The 26183-nt window shown below is 39.4% G+C and overlaps 1 protein-coding gene across 4 annotated transcripts in view; it reads left to right on the top strand.

Annotated features, from left to right (window-relative positions):
- The first annotated feature begins 17789 nt into the window (after nucleotides 1–17789).
- cadm1a (cell adhesion molecule 1a) overlaps nucleotides 17790–26183 on the top strand; it is a 438346-nt gene continuing 429952 nt past the window's right edge. For 2 of the 4 annotated variants that reach the window (XM_042499349.1, XM_042499346.1), the window contains exon 1: nucleotides 17790–18034. In XM_042499349.1, the coding sequence (XP_042355283.1) occupies nucleotides 17962–18034 (73 nt within the window). In that variant the 5' untranslated portion in view covers nucleotides 17790–17961. The remainder of the gene's footprint in view (nucleotides 18035–26183) is intronic. The other 2 variants (XM_042499347.1, XM_042499348.1) reach the window with 2 other exon arrangements.

The raw sequence follows: 26183 nt of genomic DNA, 5'->3' as shown, positions 1-26183 counted from the left end.
AACAAAACCTGTGGAAACCATGGTTGGTGCAACCAGAACTAACTATCTGACACTTCTACAGCAGAATAAAACATCTCCAAAACAACACAGATATAAACAACATAAACATCAGCTACACCCATTAACAGCACTAAAAATAAAGCTGTAGTTTTTGCAAAACGTGTAATGCACACGCGCACGTCAACACGAGCAGAGCACGTGTTTTGTTGTACTCACCTGTCTGTCGAGCTCCGCGAAGCCCTCCTGCTTCTGCTCCAGGTTCAACTTCTCTGCTCCTTCATCCGCCAAGCCTTATAAAGCCAGTCCACAAAGCCTCTCTGGCCCCAGTTTATCCAGTCCACACAGCCTCTGTGGTCCCAGTTTATCCAGTCCACACTGCCTCTGTGGTCCCAGTTTATCCAGTCCACACTGCCTCTGTGGTCCCAGTTTATCCAGTCCACACAGCCTCTGTGGTCCCAGTTTATCCAGTCCGAACAGCCTCTCTGAGCTGAGTGAGGCTCTGCAGTCACACGAGTGTTGTCACAAACAGCAGAAAGGCTTTACGCACCTCACAGCGGGTGAAAGCTCCGGAATGTAAAAGTCATGGATCTGTTAAGTAAAAGTGAGCTCGAGGATGCATGGGATGTTAGCTCCTCGCATTTTACCGCACCCAGAATGCACCTGTCACGTCATGGGTGTGTTTGATTTGTGTCACCGAGCGTGCTTGCGGGGTGGAGCAATGAACCTCTGATTCATTAAGGCAGATGCACTATCTTTTAAACATGATAACATATCATAACATAACACATATCAATAAAAGTGTACATTTGAATGGAAGAAGTCAGATTTTGCAACTGATCCCAACCCTGGCTACAGTTTCAACATGTAGAAAATACATCAAATTTGGCAAGGAAACTCTTTATGCAGGAGGACCACTGCTCAACACAGCTATGTTTTGGCGAAAATGCTGGAAACATCAAAAAGTCCAAAAAATGAAAAAAAAAATAAATAAATACTTACATACTTTAGTGTACAATAAACAGTAATGGTTGGCTCTTTACTAATGGACCATTACAATGAAGAAGATGTAGATATTAATACAAAAAAATGAAATATTACATCATCACATAAAAAATGTAATTGAAATTATCACTTTATTATGTTAACTCCAATGATTACGTAACTCACAATGACCTGTTCATAAATGTAGTCTATACATTTTAACATTCTTTTTTTTGTAAAGGCATCAATATGCAAATGTAGCAAGCAACATTTGACAATTTTCAAATTTGGGTCAACTATTTTTTATTGTAATCACAATGACTTGTGCATGATGGAAAATGCTATTGTGGGATTTTATTATGACTGCTCAGCGTGGAGACGGTTGCAACAAGTTGTTAAACCCTATCAGCCGTGACGGAACATCATGTGATGGCTGGACACACTGACCTGGACACGTGCTAACCATGTCATTTGTAGTCAGCAGTACAATCAGTTCAAACTAAGTAAGTTTTGGTTCATTCACACAAAAGGTCAAAACAGTATGAAAGAATACAACTGAAAAATATTACGTTTATATCTCAGAATTTAAAAAAAAAACTTTAAATACTTTTTTTAAATTGTATTTTTTACAGTGATTGCAGTAGCAGATGTTGAATGTGTCCTCTATTATACTGGTGGAAAGGATGGTCTTACTGAGCATGTGCAGTATGAATACCATAATTCTGGCATGTTTATGACTGGATGAAAAGGACTGTTGCAACTGTCACATGTTGCAACCTCCACCCCTGATTTTGCATATAGTCTTTTGATACTGTCACGTTCATCACTCATTCATCTGGTCTATATTAATGGATATATCATTAATTAATTCATCATTTTATGTGCTTATAATTTATTTAAAGTTACACCTTATAGACCCACATAGAAAAAAAAGCACATGAAAAGAAATCAAAGTTAAATTTAATTCACTCCGAAATAACTAATTTCTACTGATACTTAGAAGTTCGCCAACTTTTTCTGAGTTTAATTTCATCTAGCAATGTTTTGGGGTGATTTAGTTAATTTGCCAGAAATCATGTGCAATTTTACATTATTTATAATTATTTTTAATTACTTTCTCAAGCACACCATGATTGAGCTATACTTACAACTGCTTCAAAAGATAAATTCTGTTCTCTGTGTTAAATCAAGCAACTTTAAAGTCTCTCCCTGATTTTCATGCTGTGGTGAAATGTGGTAAACATGTTGATTATAACGTTGAGTGTTAATCCCGAATAGAATCTGTTTTGGTGGATTTGGTGACACCCCTGGGGAGCGCTAACAACATGCTGTAGAGAGCTCAAGTGGTACTGCTTCTGTTTCTCACTAAAACACAACAGCTCCATTTTCTGTTTGCTGTGTAACAAAGCCAAACACAGATGACGATGTGCCTCTGCATCAAGATATTTCCAATGCAGCTCCATTTTGACTGTGGCAAACATCAAAGGCAGAGGTCATGCTCATGTGTCAGGCCTTCAGTATCAAAGAGTTATAACTTCTTTTTAGATTTAAAATTTTGCACTAACATTATCCAAGGGTGGATTTTCCTTTTAAGTCCTCCGGTTCACTTGGCAGCAGGTGTGTCATCTCCCGGTAACGGAGTTTGGAGGGAAGCTGCGCACAGCTAAAAGACAAAAAGAGGCAGAAAATCATTTCATTGCACTTATTCACCCATACTTTGCTCCTCATGAGGTTTGACAGATATAAAAATCTGACAAATGTTTCAATAGTACAGTAATTTTCTCTTCAAATGTAAAGCAAAGAAATACATTTCATGGCCTAGTAAAGTTATTATATAACATATTAATTTGGAGGTAATGGTATGTACTGAGGCCTCCTCTTCCACTGACATTAAATTATGAAAAGCTGTCAGCAAAGACAACATGCTATAAATGATTCTCCCTGTACTTAATATTGTCAATATTTCTCTTTTCAACTGTCCTGTCTTCACTTGCAAGACCTATAGTGCAACCTACCAGACTTTAATGAAGTTGTCAATTGCAGAGCTTCTTATAAGGAAGTAGGCAGCCATATGGGGTGCCAACTATAGAGGAAAGGTGGAAAGGCAGTATGATATGCCAGCAGACAAACGGCTCGCCATTCATACTCTGTTAATTACTCAAATGAAAAATTTAAAATGAAACCACTGAAAAGTTATTGTAGTGGCATTCATCGAAGCTGCAACTAATGATCAGCAGTTTATGACATCTGTTACTAAAAGGCTACCCACTGGGCACTCTGACATGTTGTGTGCAAATGAATCAACAAACTGTGGAAGATACACTTAGTAGCTTTTATCTGAAACCCACTCACATAGACCAATATCTCAGTTTTAAGTAAAAGCGCCACTAAAAACATAAAAGACAAGGAGTGGGGGCCCTCCTACACATAGCAGAAAATCTTGACAGTGACGAGGAGGAGGATAGAGAGAGAGGGAGATGCAGCTGGTATTGGGGGGGGGGGGGGGGGGCAGCAATATGAGAAGCCTCAAAGGACACTGCTAAATAGACAGGGACCACAAGAGGTATCCCAGTGGGACAATGAATAGCACCTTTCCCCTGCAAAATCTTACAATCACCCTGCACTGATGTACATCAGTGCAACAGAAAGACAAAATTTCTGTCTGTATTAGACATTTGACTGCACTGATATGCTGAGCATGATAACGTGTTATGTTAACCTAATTTTAATGTGTCATGTCTTGCCATTTCTGAAATCCCCACCTTTTGTTTAATGGAAATAACAGATTGTTATCATTATTAAATCACATCATTAAAACAACAACAACAACAACAACAACAACAATCTTGAGATATTCTGTCAGCGACGCTGTTGTTTATTGTGTGTTCGGGCAGCAGAAGGGGCAATAAGCCAAAGCAAAAATGAATCTCCCTCAAAGTAACTGACCCAGGTTTTAATTAGGTGTGTTGTATGATATTTCATAGCACAATATTTTATGTTTCAAAACCACATTGAGCCAAAATTGGATCGCAATAATTAGCAAATGCCATCAACTTGCTACCACACATGTTGCAAACAGCATGGAGTGAGTTCCCAAAATGAGAGTACAGACGTATCAACAGGCACCAGCTAAGTCGATGACAGCTCTAACAGACTGATTTGTAAAACTTCCCAGGTGCTTCAGTTAGGCTCATTTTCTTCCAGAACTTCACACTCGAGTTGTGTGCAATAACGCTCTTTTATAACACCAGCAATCAATTGTTTCCGCCACTTAAAACCATGCAGACTGGAAAGGTTGAGGCCAACAATGTTTTATTAAAATCAATAAAGCAATAAAGCAACTAAACCTACCTGTCCCCGGCTATTAGACAGCGGATGAAAATACAACTCAAATGGTCAATAAATAAGACCTGAAATAGACTCATCCTTGCCTTTTGACCCCGGCTGGTGACAAATCCCATCTAGACCTGACTCAGTACCTTCCTGGCTAATTGGTGAATGACTGAATGTAAGGAGGTGTAAATTACAACGTAAAGTCATGTATTAATTGAAAACTATTTATAATGTGTAAAACACTATTTATAATGTGTAAAACACACATTTGGATGTGGTATCATTTCCCCTCATCCCCCAACAATCTAGATAATACATTTTCAATTTCTCATCATGTCCACCATCAGTTAAGGCGTCAAGAGCTCTGAGATTAGCCAGTCTGTTTTAAAAACAAAATCCTTCTCTAAAAAGTAGACTGAAATGATTTTAAAAGCAATTTTTCAAAGGGGTGTACCGCTAAACCTCTCTGGCAATTTAGGGGGAGTAGTGCCTCTTTTTTTTACCCTGCTCCCAAGAGTACATGCATGCAATTACTTGAAATACTGCGAAATATCCATGAAAAACACACACACCACTGTGGATGAAACAAAGCCAAAGGATAAAATTGCACACACAAAAAAAACCCTCACTCAGCCTGAGGGATTCAACTCACATTTGGTTGAGTGGCATGAATATTTATCATGTGGAGAATATAGGACTTGTGTATATTTGCTTTTAAATAATATCTCCAAAAATATGAGCACAACCTAATTTCATTAAAACATTAGGAAATTGATATATCTGGAGAAAAAAAAATCATTTTGTGGCAGACACTCAAGGGAAAACCCGTAAATCACCTTAATAATGTGAAATAAAGGTGCTCTAAATAATATAGTCTTGTATATAAAGACTTCATTACAACTGAAGATATGTTTTCATTTAAATCAGTCGACACTCTGGCATCAACCCACATAATGATGAAGGCGGAGAGTGGTGCTTTGAACACCATGAACCTCACACCACCCCTGGCTCTTTTCGGGGGAGGTGACTATTGCTTGGCTTGTCAGCCTGCAATCCTGCCAAGCTCTCGACAGACCAAAGGTATGGACGGTTCACAAACAGAATGTTTAAATCTGGCCCGCATCAAAGGCTTGAATAGGAAATCACAATCAACTGGAGAGAATGTCAATGAACTGCATAATCCACAGCTATTAAAGACACCGTTAGAAGGTCCAGGAAAAGCAAGGTTGTAGATTACGTTATTTTTTCTTTGTCACCAAAAACAGATTTGTTTCTCATTACAGGTGTTGGAAATGCTTCAGTCTTTTCATTCGTTTGATCTGCTTTGCCCCTATTGCTAATACTGTGATGTCCACACAGCCTGTTTTCTTTACGATGAACCACGCACTAAACCTGCCTTGCAACCGTGGATAACATGAATAACACCACAAACTGTCCGGCTGCGTTCTCTGCTGAAAACGTCCAGTGGCGTATCATGCAGACGCAAAAGGTTCCATTCAGCTGCATTCAACTGATGCTGGATATTCATCTATTATGCAACCACTGAAGGCACTGTCCAGCTTTCTGGCAATCTACAATAACACTGCGAATGTCTCTGTCCCGTTGCATTCTGCACTGAAAACGTCCAGCGGCGTATCATGCAGACACAATAGGGTTCCATACAGCTACGTTCTCAACTGATGCTAATCATCCCTGGATCATGCTACCATGGCAGGCACCCAACAGCTGTCCAGCAACATATAATAACACTGTGAACATTTTTGTCCAGTCACGTTCTCCACTGATGACCTCCAGTGGCACATCACAGAAATGCAAATGGTGGCTTTTGGCTTCAGGATCTTACACTAAAAGCACTGCAAAAGTGGTGGTTGGAAGCAGCAGAATGGCCACCATTGACCTTTCAGAGGCTTAGTCACCAGTATTTGTTTATTTACAAAGTCCTATCTTCATACATTTTCAGTTTGATTGAACAGAGATCTGACTGTTGCTATAGTCTGTGATCTCAAGATTTAGTTTTGTTGTCTGTTTCTTGTGCATGGACTGAGCTGGGAAAGAAAGCTTTTGTGTGCTACCCTCACTTTGTATAGCCTCCAAAAGGACTGAAACTGAGAGAAATTGTCTCTCTGGCTGATTTTAAAGCTCTTATCAGTACAAGGGTGAATGAATCAGTTGGTACTTGTAATTGTGCATAGGTTTTTAACATTTCCACATTTTTATGGTATATCTTGTTGTTTTTATTGTGGTTGTTGTCTATAACTTTTCTTATGTTGCTGTCTGAAAAAGAAAAAGAGATCCTTGATCTCAAAGAGACACACCTGGTTAAATGCGGGTTAAATAAAAAAAATATATATAAATTTGACAACTTTGGCGTGAGAATGGGCTGGGCACCTCCTGGCATTCACCTGCAAAATGTCACTTGATGTAACATGTACCAAACAGGAAGAGACCAAAACAATCACAAAGAGATGTAAAGGAATAGTAAATAGATACACAAAAAAACATTAAATGACCAAAAAAGTCACAAACTTACTTAAAAGAAAACCAAAACAATGACAAAGAGATGCAAAACAACACTGAAAATAAGAGGTAAAATCACAATAAAGCCTGTGTCTTGCTCGTATGCAGGAGAGGTGATGTGGCCATTTTCATCTCTGTGCCGAGGTGCTCTTAATTCGCCCGTGGTTGTAACCAACAGGAATTCAACAAGTTTTCATCAGTGTCAAGCAGATAAAGAAGGGATTGAATAAACCAGCTGATCAAACTTGCTTATGGCTCTTCACACACTGAGCCATGCTGTCAAACGGCCGCGAGCAGTCGAGCTGAGCTGGCATGCTGTGAGTTCAAGGCACAGCAAGGTAAAGCTGTTTACCTTAATGTTGGAGGTTTGCTGGTCACAGACCAGAGTTCGAGGCTATCGCCTACAGCCCTTTCCAGCTCACTGAGGCTGCTACTGTTTGTAGCATCCCTCCCTGCAATATTTAAAACTGATCTGCTGACCAAATAGCCCAGAATATATCCATAAGTGGTTGATCACCCACCTCTACATAAGAGCAAGATACACACACTTTATAGTTGTTAAGCTTGTTTGCATAGTTACTTTACACCTTTTGTCATTGTTATGCACATTTTTGTGCTTTTTTCCCCAATAATATTTTATTAATTTTACATTAACAAATGAAGAACCAACAGCACAGATCTTACCAAATTACAAAATAATAATAAAGTGGGTTACATTACCACACATTTGGATCATACTGTATGCATTATTGTTTGCGTTAGAGTCATGTCAAAGGAAGAAATTTAACAGTCAACTTATTTGTGAAGGCAGGGTGCCTTTTTGTGCCTTTTGTTGTTGTTTTGTTTCTCTTTGTGGTTATTTGCCCCTTTTATTAGTCTGAGTCTGTCTCTTTACAGTTCCTTTGCATCTCTTTGTTGTAAACCTGAATCTCTCCTTGGTCAGTACTTGTTAATAGCAGTGATATTTTGCAGCTGAGCCCCTCTTGTACACTTTGGGCCCGGGCCTGTGCCCAGCAGGCACCTTCAGTAATCCTCCCACAAGGCTTTGCCAGTGGAAAGCCTTAAGCTTTTTGAAAGATTTTTGAGCAGCAAAAACTCCAGGAAGGGTTCGCTTTGCATCTGCAGTAACTTATTGCAGCTCCAATGTGGCAGAAAGCTATCAGTAAACAGTAAAACAGGGCTGATATGTGAGATTACAAACAGGAACACAGGTGTGAGCCTAAACTACAAACCACAGAGATTCAACAGAGATGAAAGATGGCGAGTAATTACCAGCTGGACAATAGTGAAGAGGGATTATAACAAAGCAAATAAACGGGCAGATTGGGCAATAATAATGCTCTCTTAAGGAAGCTGACCGTTATCATCACCAGATCATAATGACGTCTGGAGAAAATTAAATCTAAGTAAATCACTTCAAAAGGTGTTTTCTTTTCATGCTGCTCTGGGGAATAATACCAGTTTGTATTCCTATGAGGTGACCATGTCCCCAGTAGGATGTTTCCATCAGCATAATTGAATCTGAAGAATCCCTGTTCCATTCTCACCCAAACAAGTATGGGGATGAAGGAGATTTGGGGAAATATGAGGCTGTGCAGAATTGTGTAACAACAGACATGAAATTTAAAAGAATTTGTATGAAATGCCAGATCCTGTTTAATAATTAAATATGTTTGGCCAGTTAAAATACTGAATGAGAAATTCAAAATAAAGCATTCTGTTATTTCTTTATAGCAGAACTTTTGCAAGTGCCTTTTTTTAATTGTCAGCATCTGTTAAGACAGAAAAAGATCTTCATCTCTCAAGAAAAACACTTGTTTTCAGAGTCATACATTCAGTCACTGAAATGATTGAAACTACAGAGCATATTTTCTAGAGCAGTGAGATCTAATGAGAACATAAATCAGTTTTAACAAATGAGAAAAAGTCGCAGTTTTATAGGGTTATAAATGTATATTGGGGTTTTAACACAACCTCACTAAACAGCCCATTTCCTCTGCTCTCTCCGCTTCTCTCCTTCAGTTGGATCAATTACTTTCTTTATCCTGTCAATATTTTGAAATTTGACAAAATGAAAAAGTGCAATTATCATCAGCGAACTGTTATGAAATATTGTTTTAAAGTTTTGCTTTATATTTTTGAGCAACATACTCTCTGTTCCTTTTTACTTCACTCTCATATCCCTCCTCTTGTTTCACATCAGTGCTAAAAACAATGTCATTGTTATTCCTGCTGTACTGTTGCATTTACATAAATGTACACAAGTACCTGCTCCCTCTCAGATGTTGGCTTCTGCATCTCATCTTGCATTTACAAATCAATACAGCTGAAAAATCAACTTTTCAAACTGAATTTACGGCTTTGCAGATTGCAGTTTCACTTTCAGTTTACATTTTTTATTTGTGAGGTTACAGTGACCTTGAATTTTGACCTTTAACCACTAGATTCTTATCAGCTCATTCTCGAGTCCAAGTTGACATTTGTACCAAATGTGAGGAAACTACCTAAAGGCCTTCTTGAGGTATCACATTCATGAGAATGAGATGGTTGTAAGGTCACACTGACCTTGACTTTTGGCCATCAAAATCTAATCAGTTCAACAGTGAGTCTAAGTGAGTGTGCTAAATTTTTAAGAAGTTCCCTCATGGTAATCTTGAGATATCGCATTTAGCAGGATGAGACAGACGAGGTCACAGTAACTTTTTGACCTGATTTTTGATCATCAAAATCATCATCATCATCATCAAACTCTAATAAGTTCCTTGCTGATATCAAGTGAACATTTGTAGCAAGTTTTAGGAAGTTCTCTCATGAGATATCATGTGCACAAAAGTAGGATAGATAGATGAATGGATGGACAGAGGGATGAATTGACAACCTAAAAACATAGTCCATTCAGCCCTGGTTACTGCTGGCGCAAAGACGTAAAAAAAGATAAAGCCAACTTGCAATATTAGCAAAAAAGACACACATATGTGGTCCTGCTGCAAGCTGAAAAAATAAACGTTTGCACACTGAAAAGCAGCTACACCCATGGAGCAGGCTCACTGGAGCAGCTTTTGTTGATCACAATGGCAATGCAGCCCCACGCTATAAATGCTACAATCTACAATCTGTTGACAGCTGCAAAAGATGTGGTGTTCACCTTTGTGTTCACTTCAATATGAAATGGCTTATTCTTGCGATGAAACATCTTTCCTTGGAGATCTTGGGCTATTACCATGTGTGCACACTTAGAATTGAATCACATTGTGGTAACCTGTTAAAGGAAGACCGCTCAATTCCAATGGTGGACCAAGTATTCAGATCCTACCCTTGAGCAAAAGTTTTAATACCACCCTGTGACAACACTCTGTCTGTCACAAGAAAAAGTTCTATATTGAAAATGGCATTTAAGTAAAAGTAAGTGAGTATAATCAGCAAAATGTACCTTAAGTATGAAAAGTACAAGTACCCGATGCAGAGAAATCTTTAAAAAAAAAAAAAAAAAAGGAACACAGCCAAAACACTTAATTATTTTTAAAACAAATGTTAAAAAAAAACCACAACAAACTTTCAAAAAAGTACAAAACACCAATGCAATTACCTAAAAGAAAGAAAAAAAAGAAAAACCCTTAAAATTATAAAACACAATCCAAAATAACAACTCAAAAAAAAAAAATAGAACAAGACTTTATCAAAATAGTTGGCAATTCATTTTCTGTGTATCGACTGATCAGGTTAATCAACTACTTGTGGCAGAAGTACCTGTATAAACTGTAATTTAATTTATTACACACATTTCTTTTTTTTTTTAAACACAGAAATCTTTATTTGTAAAGTAACTATAGCTGCCAGATAAATGTAGTAAAATAAAAAGTACAATATTTCCCTCTGAAATGTAGTGGAATAGAAGTGTAAAGTAGAATGAAAAGAAAACACTCAAGTAAAGTGCAAGTACCTCAAAGTTATACTTAAGTACAGCATTAAGGAAATGTACTAAGTTACACCACTAAGTCCACCACTGCTCAATTCCCTTATGCTCAACCAATGCATTAGTATGTATGTTTGTATTTTCACACTTAACCAGATTGTTATCTTTGCAATTTAATAGCAAACTCCACCAGCTATTGTACTATAAATATATAAATGCACCACAAATTATGACTCTCACGTTAATATAGTTACCTGGGCCTATTGTTTTGTGATCGTATGTGAGACTTTTGTCTTGATAGACAAGAAGGTTTTCTAAATCTTGAATCTATTTTTAAAGTGTCTCTTTGAAACATATTTTTCTTCTGTGAGTAAGACTAACTTCTCTGTTTCCTCACCTCCTTCTCTTTCATTACAGGAACCACAGGAGGGATGGTGGACCTTTAAAGCCTCTTCAAGAAGTTGCCCCCAACCTCAGTCTCACACTCTGGGTTCCTCTCTGCAACGCCTCCTGGCTTATGCCCAGTACTGATCCCCATATGAACCTCTGTTCATCATCTCCTGCTTGACCCCCATTTCTCTCCACCTCTGGACCCCTCTCTCATCCCTCTTTCATGGACTCTCATTCACCACCCCCAACCTTAACCGTCCTTACCTTACCCCATAATTACCAGATTTGCATACACAAGTGGCACTGTCTTTGTTAGTGAAAGTACTTCATGTGAAATGCTGCTGTCAGATTATTCTTACGAATACCAATGTTCCCTTTTATGGCTTTAAATGCAGCCCACACCTCCCTGTAAAGTGCTGGTTAAATCATCATAGGCTCACACCACAATATTTATCCACTCTCATCATCCATCATGTAATCCCTCTTGGCCTCAGATCACAGGACAGTGGTTACATTACTTTCCAGAGAATCAAAAAATCTGCAGGCAGCAGAGTGTTTTTCCTTCTCTGCAACCTCCTCCACCACCAGCGATAAAGGAAGCACTGACTGTGGAAACCTTCAAATTGAAACTCATAGCCTATCTGTTCTCATTGTCATATGACCGACACTAGCACCGTCTGGCTCACTAACGCCAGTCTCTACTCCTACCCCAGCCCAGACACCTATGATACAGAAACAGGCCAGTGGGAACCCAGTGCTACCTCCAACACTCCTCCTACAGTTGCTGCACCACCACACTCAGTCGCCCTGCTATATGTCTTCTCAGTAGTGGACTGAGGTTATGCTCCTACTTCTGAGGACGCTGATGCTGGCCGACCATCTGCAACACTATGTTTGTCTGAACCATATGCCTTCATTTCACTGTCACCTTTCATTTTTCTTTGTTCTGGTACCTGTTGTACCAAAACATTCTCATCCCAAGTCGTCACATATTGCAGCTTTTTCTGTGGACTTCAGTGTCTAAAAATATACATGTTTTAGGTATCCCTCAGCATCTTCTTTTTACACTCTAGGATGCTGCTACCTTGATGTCAACAAAGGCACATGGTGGGATGATGCAGCACATAGTTACTTTTAGGTAACTATGTGCAGCCTCATTTAGTTTTAATTGTGTACAACTACACTACACTAAACTAAACTAAATGGCAACCAAAGCCAGAACGTCAACTAATGCACATGCTGGCATTGATGGTTAACTTTAGGTGACAAAGTCAGGGATGGTTAAGTTTAGGCGAAGGAGGCACTTGGGTAGGTGAAGAAAAAGTAACATCACATTAAAACGGGAAGCGAACACCAGACTCCCGCCATCAAAGTCCAGGTTTGTTTGACCCATCCATCTCCCCTCCTTATATTACATCGTTACCGGCAGCGTTCCCATCTGACACCCTCCTCCTACATTTCATGTGCATGTGACAGGTTCTGTGTGGCCATGTTTTCTGACACTGCCTGTGTGTGCATCTGGCAGAGCAGCAGGTGCTGTCCAAATGCGTTCTCACCTGATGCCATCCAGCGGCATTTCAGGCGCCCAAGAAAGGTGTCTTTTGGCATTGCACTCCTACGCCAAAAGCACTGACAAAGAGACTGTGTTTTACTTGGACTGGTAAGGGCAAAGAGGTAGAGGCAAGGGGTATATTGGGATTGGGCCTTGGTGTAAATGTTTATTGCCCTCACAGGACAATTGTTAATGGTTCCAAGATGACTCAAGGGCACTCTGCATTAAGTAGACATTTTCAAGCATATTAATCTTGTAAAGCCTTTATTTGTGGACCAAGCGAACTAAGCAAAGAATCTGCAGATGTTTAGGGATATGCATGCAGCTCTTTTTTTCCAATTGTGCTGCAATACAACTTCACTGACACAGGTTCATGTGATGAGGTTGGTAAAAGTAAATATGCCGAGTTCCTGAACTAGTGCTGAGCAGATGCATGTATTCTGGGAAGCAACTAATAAAAAATCCAGCTCCAACACATCAGGGCCCAACTTGCACTCACACTAGTTTTGCAGCGCCACCTACAGCCTGGAGAAGGACACCAGCCCATGTCCTGCAGCCTGGATTTCCAAACAGCTCAATCCAAAGTTTTCTCCCCACTGCAAACCTCTGCTGCCAGGCCATATCTTATCTGGGCCCTTAGGCTGCTGTTAAATTAATACGTGTGCGTGTCGGCTCAGCTCACTACAGAGTTGTCTATCAATAAACTTTTTTTTCCCAACAGAAATTACTACTTTCCTTTGCATATCACAAAACTGTTTTAACACTGGAAACAGCAATTTGCATCTTTACACGGTCTCTCAAAGATACTGATTGCAATGGTTTGTGACATTCCTCTTTGTTCATTTTCTCTATTGTGGACCAATTATGCTCGTAATTTCGTAGGTCTTGACCAGTGAAGATTAATTGTTATTTTCAGTATTTCTTGGTTCATGCCTAAAATGTACATTGTAGAATATAAATTAACATTTGACACGTTTTACTTAAAATGTGTCGGGGCAATTTTCATTCCAATTGTTTCATTGTGAACAAGGCTAAAAATAAGGCAAGATAAACCTTTGATTATCTTCAGCAGAAAAATCACTAAGCAACAAAGGACATACATACACCAAGGAGGGAAAAGAAACAGGAGGTACAGCAGAGTACCTGCAGTACCCACTGATGATTAGCATTCAAACATGTTTAAAATGTTACTACATACAGAATGTCATGTAGCCAACCTAAATACATTTGGAAAAACATAATAAAATATCATAAAGCCTTGTACCCAAAGAATGACAATTTTCCATTTGGGCCAGTCATTACTGTATGTCAGCTTGCTTTGATCTTTTAATCCCTTTTGGGACCAATCAGTCGAGTACAGTCTGAATCGTGGAATGCATAAATGAAATGGATAATATACAAACACATCAAACTCAGGTAAGCCTCCACAACAAAGATTGTAGCAAACAAGTTTGTGCTTCATCCCTCTTGGCCATAGGGGCCCACAGAGCTAATTACCAAACTATAGGGTCCCTGTGAGCATTTTTTAATAATCTAACTAAGTGTATTTATGTTTTTGGCAATTCTGCAACTGCCCCATGGCAAAAAAATGTGCATTTTTAAATTCTGTTTACACCCTAGTCAGATCACTTTTAATACACTGCACTGTATAACTATTAAAATTATGCATAACATAGCCTAACTCATTTATTTTAGAAATTTAAATCAAATGGCTAAAACTCATTCATGCATTTATTTCACCCTCACTCTCCGACAACACTAAGGACGCTGATCATTTCATAACCTCATGAGGTCTGGTTATTGGCATCCATTGTGTGGACAGGGTGCAAGGATGAATTAATAACCAGACTACATAAGGGTTGGTTATACATTCAAGAAGAGCTAAATTGCTGGTGTCAATAGCTCCTGTTAGGGTCACCCAAAGATAACTGGTCCGAAGCATGGGGTCTGACCCAGAGTGATTCCAGTATCTTTTGGACTTTGAAAGCACGCTACCTTGCTACGTCTGGGAGAGGAGCTTGTTGGTGAGCACCTTGTTACTTGCAAGCACCTTGTCTACACAAGGCATGAAGGAATGACTGTTAACACTTTCATGTTACTATCTCTCTGGTGAAGGATATCACGCTCTGGATTTAAACTCCCAGAGTGGATGGACTCTCATTTTCTCTCAGTTTCCCCGTGGTCAAGTGGCCACATGCTGGCTCAAGGGCTGGCCTTACTAGAAGGGTTTGGATGAAATGGCACCTGTCTGATCTGATACTGAATGAGATTTGTCATTGGATGCATTGTCCATCACACCATGGTCCAGCAAAAGGTGGTCCATAAGTTGTACCTGGTCTCAAAACCTTAGCCCATAGGTCAATGATTGACTTCATGGTCTTCACATCTGCGGCTGTATGTATTGACTAATAGGAAAAGAAACCTGGTAAACCTACACAAGTACTAAAGGTGAAGGCCCCTGTCCACATGAACTCCAGTTCCTCCGTGAAGGGATTAGAAGGGATTTTTCCTGGAGCCTTGGCGCGTTAGGGGACACAGAATCTGAGTGAGTGATGTTCAAGGCCTGCATTGTGAGGCAGTTGGCCAGAAAGTCACTGAAGCTTGTCATGGCAAAACCAAAGATCCCACCAGAGTGCATACAACCACTGTTCTATGTTTACATTTTGCCTATTTTTCTGTTTCTTTGTATAATTATTGTATATTGTTGCTCTGGCTTTGCTTTTACATGGATGACTTTAGGCCAACCATATTGATGCACCACACTGTGTTCAAAAATATTGAACATTAAAAAAGATTCAAATGACCTCATGTTTGCGTATGTTTACATGCTACATCTAAAAAATGGCCTCTGGGCAGATACACTTTTGGAACAGCACCGACTTTCTGCATTTTCCCAACCACGGCTTTAACAGCTCCAACTTTGCACAGTATCTATAAACAGACTTGAAGTGAAAAAATGAATTCAGTTTAGGTATGTGGGGGGATTTCTTGCAAGCTGCTGGATCTTAGCCACCCTGATATGTGTATCTTTGTCAAATCAAAAGAAAATCAGACACTAAATAGTATTTAATTAGATAATCAGGCATGTTATTAGTTAAAACAAAACTGCAACTGATTATTTCAGCTTCTCAGTTACATTGGAAAATGACTGTGTACCTGTACGGTGCCTGTGTGTCTGTTTGCATAACCTTACCTGCCATAATTGGCCTTCTACTTTTTGATGTGTGGCTGTAGTATTTTTAGCTATTTGAAAATGACCCACTGACATCCTGTATCTTAAAACAATCTGGATACTTGTCGTCCTCTATCAGCTTGACAAACTCTTTGTGTCTCAGACTTAAAGGTGGCCAATATTTTTTACCCAGCTTTATTTTTCTCAACATAAGTGAGAGGATTACAAAGTCATCATCACAGTTTGGGAACTCCATTATGCTTCATAATACATATTTCTGCATGACATAAAAACAACAGGCTGAAGGCATTTTTCCACTATGGGAAATTAATGACCCATAACGTTAACTTTTAAGAACCTGTATCTTTCAGATGCTAGGTTTTGCATTGTGTTTTAACAACCATAATGTTTTGGATATACATAAATCCAAAAGGGAAAAAACAGAGTTTGTCATTACAATGTGTGGTTTTGTAGAACAAACAACTGAGTAAGAAATAGCACTAACATTATTTTCTTTCAGAGAGTGAATAAGACCAGCAACAGACCAGTTCTCACCTGGCTGACAGGCACTCCAGTTCCCCAAAAGACACACTGGTCCCCAAGAATCACACTGGAAGAATATTCACTGAAAACAAAATTGGGGACGAGCCAAAAGTATCACTATGAAGGACTGTAAAGCCGCAGTTGAATGAGCAACAGGTGTGCCTGCAGAGCTCCAGCACCAGGAAGCCACGCCCAGCCTCTGAAGGCACGCAGAAACACAGCAGCAGAAAACACATAAAAAAACTTCCAGGAAAAAGACAAAATCCTGAGACTATTAAGACCATGATTTCAAACTTCATGAAACTCTAAAGATGGAGGGTGTGTCTTTCCAAGGTATGTTATCAAAAAGGTATATTAAAACTCACTTAAAGATAGGTATTGAATCATAATTCTGCTGCACATCTTAGCTGTAACTTATTTTGGGTGATACGGCGATAATCAAAATCTTAGACAGTATCTAGTCTCTTATTAGTGGGATTATTGTTATCAGTGTATTGGGGAGCTTCAGACAAAAACATTGATTTACGGGCATTTTGTGAACAGGTCGAGTAATTTTCACCTGAAACTGTGAATTTAAGATTAAGTGAGAGAATTCTGCAGCCCACTTGGTCAAATTAACACTACATTTGGGGCTGAGCGATTGATTTGAAAAATATTTTTACAATAAATAAATAAATACATTTAAAAAAAAAAAAAAGCTTTACTTGAAAAACAAACAAACAAACAAAAAAACTTTGGTTGCCAGTAAGGACATGAGATAGCAAATAGCTCATAATGATCTACAACAATCTTAACCTCTTGAAACCTACAGAAACTTTGTTGCCATTTGATTGTTAAATATAGGATTCAGTTGTTCCACATTTTACTGTGTACAGTTTCAGCAGCCTTAATTAAAAAAAAAGTCAATTTGAGACAAGGCAAAAGCAGGTGGCAAAAACAGAACATGGAGAACATAAGAGGCTAAAAATAAAAATGAAGATAAATGAGGCTGAAATGAAAAAAACTAAGTTTAAGTTTAAGAGGAGCAATTTTTCAGCAGTAAATTTTTCCTCTGGGCCTGGTCAGGAAAATGGTATGGTCCCTGGGGCCTCAAAAATATTGCAACCAGCCCTGCCTGTCTAAAATGCCCACTACAAAAGGTTGAATTAGTCCAGGTAGTTGAAATACCAAAACTACCATTTAAAAAAAACCGAAACTTTTGGTAAACTGTTCAGTTTAAGGGAGGCAGTGAAAAGACCACTAATGTGAGGATAGGACCCATCCAATAACAGCACACAAACACACAGCTCCCTGCTCACCACTTCTGCAGCACAACACGTTAAAAGCACCGAGAACATTGCTGAGTTTTCCGCCCTTTTTTTTCATTTTAAATAAATGCAAAGAGTTGTGGACTATCAGACACATTCATTACAAGTAACACGATTCATCAAAACTGCGAATTAAATGAATATGGTAAAGAGTATAGTACCCTCCCTCCCGTCCTCGCATCTCATTAGCTGAGTCCCGTCGTAGCTATAGGTGAAGCTGCCTCTCTCTGCCATACTGAAGCAGGTGTCCAACATGGCGAACACTGGCAGCGGCTCTCTCGCGACTATTCTCTTTTTATTCGTGTTTCAAGCGGCTCTTCTTAAAGGTAGGACTTTTTCCTTTTATACCTAAACGGAGTACACACTTTCCTTTCAGATTTCCATGGATGCAAATGAAGGAGTGTAATTTTATCAGCGTGCTTGGCAATTTTTGAACGTGCGCGGCAGAGCATTTGGATGTATGATGTTGTTGAGCAAGTGAGAAAAACCTAACTGTCCGTAAAGTTGAAATACGGACCTGAATGAGCAGATTTATGTGTCTGCCATGTCCAAAAACAGGCGTTACAGATACGCTGCCGAGGAATACATCACTTTGGTCAGCTCACCATTATAAATGGCTTTGCCGCTACACAGCTGGCAACTCTTAAATGTAGCCAATTCTGTTGTGAAAAAAAGAATTAGCGTGGTCTTTTGTGGCTCGGGAGGCGCCGAGAGATACATTTGGCATGCTTAGATGGCTGTTTGTTTGGTCAGTTCGCTGGCTTGGTTACTTTTGTGGCATATTGTTGAGAAGGGAGCCCGGGCTGCTGTAAATCACAGAAAACAGCGGTGCGTTAAAGTGGAATATGCAGCAGCCCTGCCAACGTGCAGTTTGAGGAAACGCCACAGCAAACTCTATTCACAGCTCTCTTGATTTAAATAGACGCCACTCAGTCGAAAATTCACATAAATTATAACTTCACTCAAGACTTATCGACAATAATGAACCTTTCTGATGAATTCGGCTTAAAGACAGATCCTGAATCTGTGGCTGTTTTCCATTAAATCGCAGTTAAAGAATTCATTGACAATCGGCCACCCCGCTGGATTTCGGTGGGAATACTATCACAACGGCGGGAGAACCTGTTATAAAAGTTCTAATTTCACTGAACCATGTGGTGCTTGGTGTTTTGAATATATGCCGAAGTGAAAAACACCTAAGTGTGATCCACATTATGTCTTAAATTACCTCCTAATACGCACGTACTATCGCTGGCAAGTAAGAAAACATTAAATTGCCTGAGTTTCCAATGAGGTTCCGGGCTGTGTTTTGGTGATATCGGGACTGAATTCGCCGTAGCATTATGCATGGAAACATCAAAGCTTCGTGCGGGTGTAGTGAGTCAGACGCTTTTAAGAAGAGAAATGCTACAAATAAAGCTCGCGAGGGGGAAAACTGCGACATGAATTTTAAACGCTTTTGGCTTTTTGAACGATTGGCGATGTTGTTGTGAGTGATAATTGCGAGTTGGCGGGCTGCGGAGCAGGCACACACGTTTATTTACAACACTAAGATGGGATAAAGTGCTTTTTTTGCATGTCAGTATTTAGTCAGCGTTTTATGGGCTGTGTGTTAAGTCGTGAACTAGCCCACTCAGGGATGCACATTGGGTTTGGGGTTATTTATCTTTGCGCATTGATACGATGAAGATGTTGTGAAATCATAGTAGTCTGGGCAACGCACCCCCCTCGCAGCACGCGCATGCTGGTACAAACTAGAAACACAATTATATAACTGGTTAAAGTATGGATTTATGCTGAATTTCAGCACTGTTTCTGTTCTCTTTTATCCTCCTGTTTGCTATATTACGTCGAGTCACTTCTCTCATGAATGATTACAAAAGTTATTCGGTGCAAAGCTGCTCCACGTAAGAATGTAAACCCTTTTATGCTGAGTCGGAGCATCTAATGGTGAGCATGACAGGGAGGCAGATGTCGCCGTTTGTCACATCTTGGATTATCCACCAGGCTTAATCCATTACAACGTTTTAGCCATTAAAATGGACGCGCGCTGATTATGTTTCCCCCCATTTAAATCAGTTAAACAGTCCTGTAAAGCGCATGAAACTAAGGTTCTGTTGATCTTTGGACAGTGGGTAGTGCTGGTGTACCTTCATGGAAACGGCTCCACTGATTTCAAACAAAGCTCAGGCCACGCTTGCACAGAGCATATCAATTATTTACCTCCGGCGCACACTGTAGGCTCTCATTGTGCTAAGCATTAGTAGATTTTTTTTTCTTCTCACTCAATAAATGGAAGTTGGTGCTAAGAGGGTAAGAATTGCAGTGCAGTCAGAGAGAGAGCTGCATTAATTAATTTCACCCCCAACTATAAGTTCCATTTTGGCACACAGGCTCACCTCATCCAGTCATCAAATCACACAAGTGCTCCAAATGAAATGGATTTATGAGAAAGCATTCACAGTTCACTGCGTTAGGCTGCCGTGGCTCTTGTTTCAGATGGCTGAGTGGATACAGTGCAGTTCATCCTTTGAAAATAAGCAACTAAGTGATGTGTTTTGATTTGTCAGTCATTGGTCTATACCATCTGACTATACAAATCATTTCAGCTGACAGGAGGAAGGAATTTACCAGGCTTGAGTCTCAAATGGTGCTCATATTTCACACAAATAGTGGTATATTCAAATAAATAGAAATTGACTTTGGTGATGTTGTTCTTTATTCAAAGATAAAGGGCTCCAGCTGAGCACTGAGATGACCACCGCTTCATTTTTAGACAACAAAGAAATCTAAAATCTAATTATTGTTTGCAGTAATTAGAGCACTGAAAATACATTATCCCCAAAATATAAGCACACAGGAATGTAATAAAATGTGTATATTCCTGTATCTTAATTAAGTCTGCACACAATCTTATAATAGTGTGATTGCAGTTTGGCTTCTACAAATAATTAGAGTTAGAAACGGTTGACATTTTGCATTTAGATTCTCTGCCTAGATTCAGTGTCTTTAATGAAAGTTTCATTTATAGATTTGTACATTTTAAGTTCTATTTATAGAGGGCACATTTCTGTTCAGAACATGCATTTTGTTAGTAAAGGTGGAAGAATAAGCACAGAGATTCCAACATTAACTGATGTAACTTGTAACTAAAGTTTCATGCAGGTATATCTTGCATCGTTTTGTAATTATTATTATTAAAATGCCTGTCATTATATTCGTCTTTATGCAGCCCTTTATGGGTCTGCTCAGAAATATTTAGCAAGTCTGATTTTAATGCACATTATACGCTTGGAGCACCAGGGGCACGGTGCTTTACAGGTGTTTTAAAGAGTGCCAACGCAGCATGCTCTGACCACAAGCTTGCTGAGACTTGAAAACTTGCTTAGGCAATCCATCAGTTTTAGTGAGAAGCATTTCTGCTTTCAGTTCTGTGATATTACGTAATGGTGCCACAGAGCAGGTGAGAGCAGGACTTGTTTGTGTTGAAAGCATGTATGCTGACATGACTTTAACATGACAGGTAATTGAATGTAGGAATGGTAACAGATGGCCCAAAGATTACCTGAGTTTTTTTTCTCAGACTACATGGTTTCTACGTGTTTGATCTTGGATGCCAATGATGCTTCTCATCTATGTTTCATGAAGTTGCAGTGGAGAAGGCCTTCGATTCTGTCTATTGTGTAGATTTAAAATCGAACATATTGATGGACATCTTTAAAGTTAAGGTTGCATGTTTTCAGTTTGCAAATAATCATACTTTGGACAATAGACAGGAGTAAATAGATTCTTTTGGAACTTTTTTTTTGCAGTGCAAAACATTTATTTTTAAGTTAATCCATCTACTTTCTCCTTGCATTGTCACCCATTTGTTGCTTGCATAGAGCATACTTTACATCTTAGCAAAAAGAGTATTTTACATTTTTGTTATTGGCCTGAGTTCACTCTTTTGTTTTATTACTTATGATGACTGAAATATTTAAACTGAAGGGCGCATCAACTGCCTCCTTGCGATGATTGAGGGATTTTAAACTTAAATAGAGAAAAGTCATTTGAGATCTTCTAAAAATCTATAGTGCTCCTGAAAATAGTTTTTACTCCTGTAGTCAGAGTTTAGGCTGCAGTTTGCATTTGTTTGCCTTGAATACACAACAGATCTCCGATGTGATTGTTTACATCCTCCCTTCCATCAGCTCATTTAAGATTTGATCTCCATCCATACTGCCAACTTGTCCCCTGCCACCCTTAAGCCTGTTGTGGTCTTTGATTTGTTGAAAATTTAGAAAATTACTGGTAGGTGCTGGCGTACCGGCATTGTTTTAGGGGAATTATAGTTTTCCAGCAAGTCACCGCACACAAAGCCATCCTACTTTGTTGATGAATTTAACATACATAATATAGTTTTCTCATCCTTTGATAAAAACATCCTTATTTAAATTTTAAATCAATATTTCCTCTTAAGCCATGTGTATTGCTTGCACAGTTACTTCTGTGAAACGAAGACGTAGATGAAAAAAATGTCTACATTCAATATAAGGTACTGAGAAAATGATTGTTTCAGTTCCTATACCAGAATTCAAGTGTTTTATTTGCACTATTATGGACACATTTTAAGACACTTTGCCTTAAATGGGACACCCTGATCTATCACATACCACACTGTATTTCTCTCACCTCCTTCACTTATTGCGAAGAATCTCCATACTGTGAACAAGTTTTCTCATAACAGATGACGGCCGTTGTGCCAAAGTGCATGCCATCGCAACAATCTATAGGATGTGAAACACAGTTGAGAATTTGTTAATACCACACACACTACGGCCACTGAAGAGCTTTATTGGTGCTGATATGGCTGCAGAGTTTCATTGTTTTATTGTTCTGTAACAATCTAAATGCTGTTTTTTTTGCCCTGACAAAAACAATTAAATAATAGTAATATTAATAATAATAATAATAATAATAATACTTTTTTTCTTTCCTTATACAAACTTTAGATGTGAAAATTGCCATTTTTGTTTTCACTGTGAACTGGCAGTAAACATTGCCTACAGGCAACTTTCCTTCCAAAGAAAGCCTGTATCAGACTCAGCCGTATCCTCGTACTGCGTGGCTTGGCTCTGAGTCAAGCCAGTAGGAGCCCTGGTGATGGAAAACAGGTGTGGAAATGGACTTGTTCTCCCTCTGTGCCCCCCAGCAGCCTCTCCAGCTGTAATGAAGAACAATGGCTTTATTCCTGAAGGGAGGGGACCCCGAGTGACCCCTCCTCCTCCTCCTCCTCCTGCCCCAGCCAGTCTACGGTGACTCGGCTGGCAAGCCAACAGATGACTGGGCTGGGTCGCATCTGGCCCCTGTGCACTTAGTGTAATCAAAGAGAGAAAAAAGGTTTATGGCCTACTTGTTAGTGAGCCGTCGACTGATGGGATGTCAAGTAAGCACCCTCCGATTCCAAATCTCTTGAGGGTTTTGCAGGGGGGTGGGGGGGCTGAGGGGGTGGGCGTGGGCAGCAATCTGCCATTCTGAAAGCAGCCTATTGGCCTCGGTATCGAATTAGACTGCGCTGTACAGTTTCGACAATCTGGCTGTGAAAGAAGCGAAATGAGTCAAATTCAACTGACGTTTGAATATTTATGATCATATTTACATAATGTTGATGTACAAAAGGCTACTGAGGTGAATGCAAATATTTTCCAAACATCACTTGTAGGAGTCTTGTCCGGCTGAGGCCTCTAGCAAGCGTGTGCTAAAAACAAATGCAGTTTTTAAAAAATCAGCAAATTGCTTAAAGAGTAAGAACGACAGAGAATGAGAGTCTAAGGCGCTAAGGCAGGCTGTGATACATTTATTTGGGGATTAAAGTAAACGTGTCGTGTATACAGCGCTTTTTCACTTCATGTCATGCTGTACTTTACATGCAAAAAAATTCACTCAGCCAGTTAAAATTTAAAGGAGCACTGCTGTGATTATATACATCAAGATGTGTTTACTTGTTATGCTACGCAGACAGACTGTGAAAACAGTTGTTCAATGTCTTTTGTGACTCTGGAGGAGCTTTGTCAAGTTTGAGAAAGTATCCCTGATGATGTCTTCAGGGTTTTCTCAGCTCGGGCTCGGACAGATTTATAATAAAAAAGCCTGTTACAAACTGGGGCTTGGAGTTTTAAGACGTCAGCAGTTTTTTGGAGCTTGACCCATACTGCAGGCTAAAAGTCAGAATAACTCAGCCTCCGCTATCTCGTTATTGAGCATTCTTGTTTTTAATCAGCCCCTTGTGAGGCTCCCAACTTTGCAAAATCACTCTTTTTAAGTGATATTTTTCACCTGCATTATTTTTCTCAAATGAAGCACTTTTTTATAGCTAGATTTAGCTTTTTAGAGAAACTGTTTGATGTATGTATGCCATGTTTGTTACTGTGTGAGCAGATCTAGTTGTTTTGGTCAAGACCTTTGAATCCACCCACTCCATTGAGTTCGAGTAAAATGATTCTTGTCTGAAATCGTGGCATGAAATAGTGGTCTCCCGTTAAAATATAAAACAGCCAATGGGGAACAAACGATTAACCAATAAGGGTTATTGGTGGGACCAACGTGTGTCAAGCTGTCAAGCGGTGTGCTAGAACTAAGGGATAACAAAAAAGGGTGCTATCGACACGATAGATGCTCCTACTGAGTCTGTTCAAATGTCTTCTCAATATCACCTGAAATCATAGTTTGTTTAACTTCACTCTGATCCAAATTCATAACTCCGACAACACAGGTGTACGTAATGACGCATCATGTGGTTGTTGTGAAGTAAATGCTGCAGTTGCTGCTGAAATTTAGCCCTGGATCCAGTGTATCTGTTGGCTCTGATAACTGTCAAATAAAGCACAGACCCTGCTGACTTGGCACACTTCAGGCATATGCCGGCATACTAATGGTGCAGACCCACAGTGGACATATTAGGTGGATATTTGGGTCTCTCATGATTGGTTAAGAAAATGGAATCTCCCTATTTCACATAAATTAGTTAAAGTGGACACAATGTCAGACTAAAGATGGAAACTCAGTGTGACAACAAACAACTGATAGTTGATAGTTCATCAATCAGTATTTTCAAAAAATATATAAGTCATTGACATGTTGGTGACCAAGGTCAACTCGACAGAAAGGCACCTGTGTGGTCCTGGTCTGATAAGATTATAGATCAAAAGTGAGACCAGTCTCCAGTTTTAGTGTCAGTTTTTGCTAAATGCATAAAGGACTTCAGCACTTCCTCCTTCTGACACTCTCTTCCTTCTGCCGTCACTTCTCTCTTTCAGTGAGAAATGAGCCTGGTAATATTTTGAACCTTTACTAAATAAAGTCAGCGCAGCTGTCAGCTTTGAGCAGGATTGACTTTTCTTTTTTGGAACAAAATGTTTCTTAGTCATCACTCGCTGCTTTTCTCTGCTGTCCGTCTGTGTTACAGCATCGCCACGGCTCAACTGTCACTGTCAGAGACATACAGTGATTGGCTGTGCTACGCTACGTCATGCATATAAAAACACATGACTGGGCATGAAAAAAGCGAAGTCAAGACCGAGACAGTCTAGCATGCTTACAGCAAGAGCTTACTCTCTGCTGTTTAAGCAGTTGTACGTGCTCAGGTTAAATGAATGAAATTCAGATATCGTCAGACGCTTGATGTCTTCTCTGGTGACTCTCTGCTGGCCTGTAATGCTGACATCTTCACTTTTTGCTTAGTTCAATGGCATTTTCCTTTTATCTTCCAATTTGGCTGAAAAAACTAAATTTATCCCAAAGCTTGTTGTTTCAGGGTTGGAAATTTTGTCTCAGGTTTGGAAATCAAATTTGTTTTGGTCAATTAGTTTGATGTGAAGCTTTAACCATCACAACTTCAGGCCAGATTTGGTATGAATTTTAACCCAACCGCCAGAGGAAATGTTGGCATTTTATATACCTGTAAACCATGGATATGTTACATTTGTATTTTATTATGCAGAGGATACATGGAACTTTACATTTCTTTAGGTTTCGACAACGCTGTGCTTAACACAATCCCAGCTGGAAGTGCATGATTTCTCAGTAGAAAAACAATGACCTTTCTTGGCACTATCTCAACAAGAAATGCAGCGATGTCTTGATAAAAAACATTCACTTTGCGTGTCATTATGCCCAGTGGAAATACAATAACAGGTTGCTTCAAAGCACCCACATTTGTTGGCTAAAATGCTGCTTAAAATGCAGCGATGACTTGCCAAAAACAACCACTTAGGATGTTGGTCCCAAACAGTCGTCTGCAATGAAGTAACATGGCGTTCACTGCGTCCCAGTGATCAGCCATCCCAAATCAGCTCATTTTCACTTTAAAATCATTTAAAAGCCTATCTGTGTAATGTACAAATGTAACTTATCTGTGGTTTGCAAAGACATTATCTTCCAACATTGTCCTCTGGGGTTTGGGCTTGGATTTTAATGACCAGAGTGCAGGTCTTT

Source organism: Plectropomus leopardus, chromosome 13 (assembly GCF_008729295.1).
Source record: "Plectropomus leopardus isolate mb chromosome 13, YSFRI_Pleo_2.0, whole genome shotgun sequence".
Lineage (NCBI taxonomy): Eukaryota > Metazoa > Chordata > Actinopteri > Perciformes > Serranidae > Plectropomus > Plectropomus leopardus.
The sequence above is the reverse complement of the archived record's forward strand: the minus strand, read 5'-3'. Positions and strand labels throughout refer to the sequence as shown.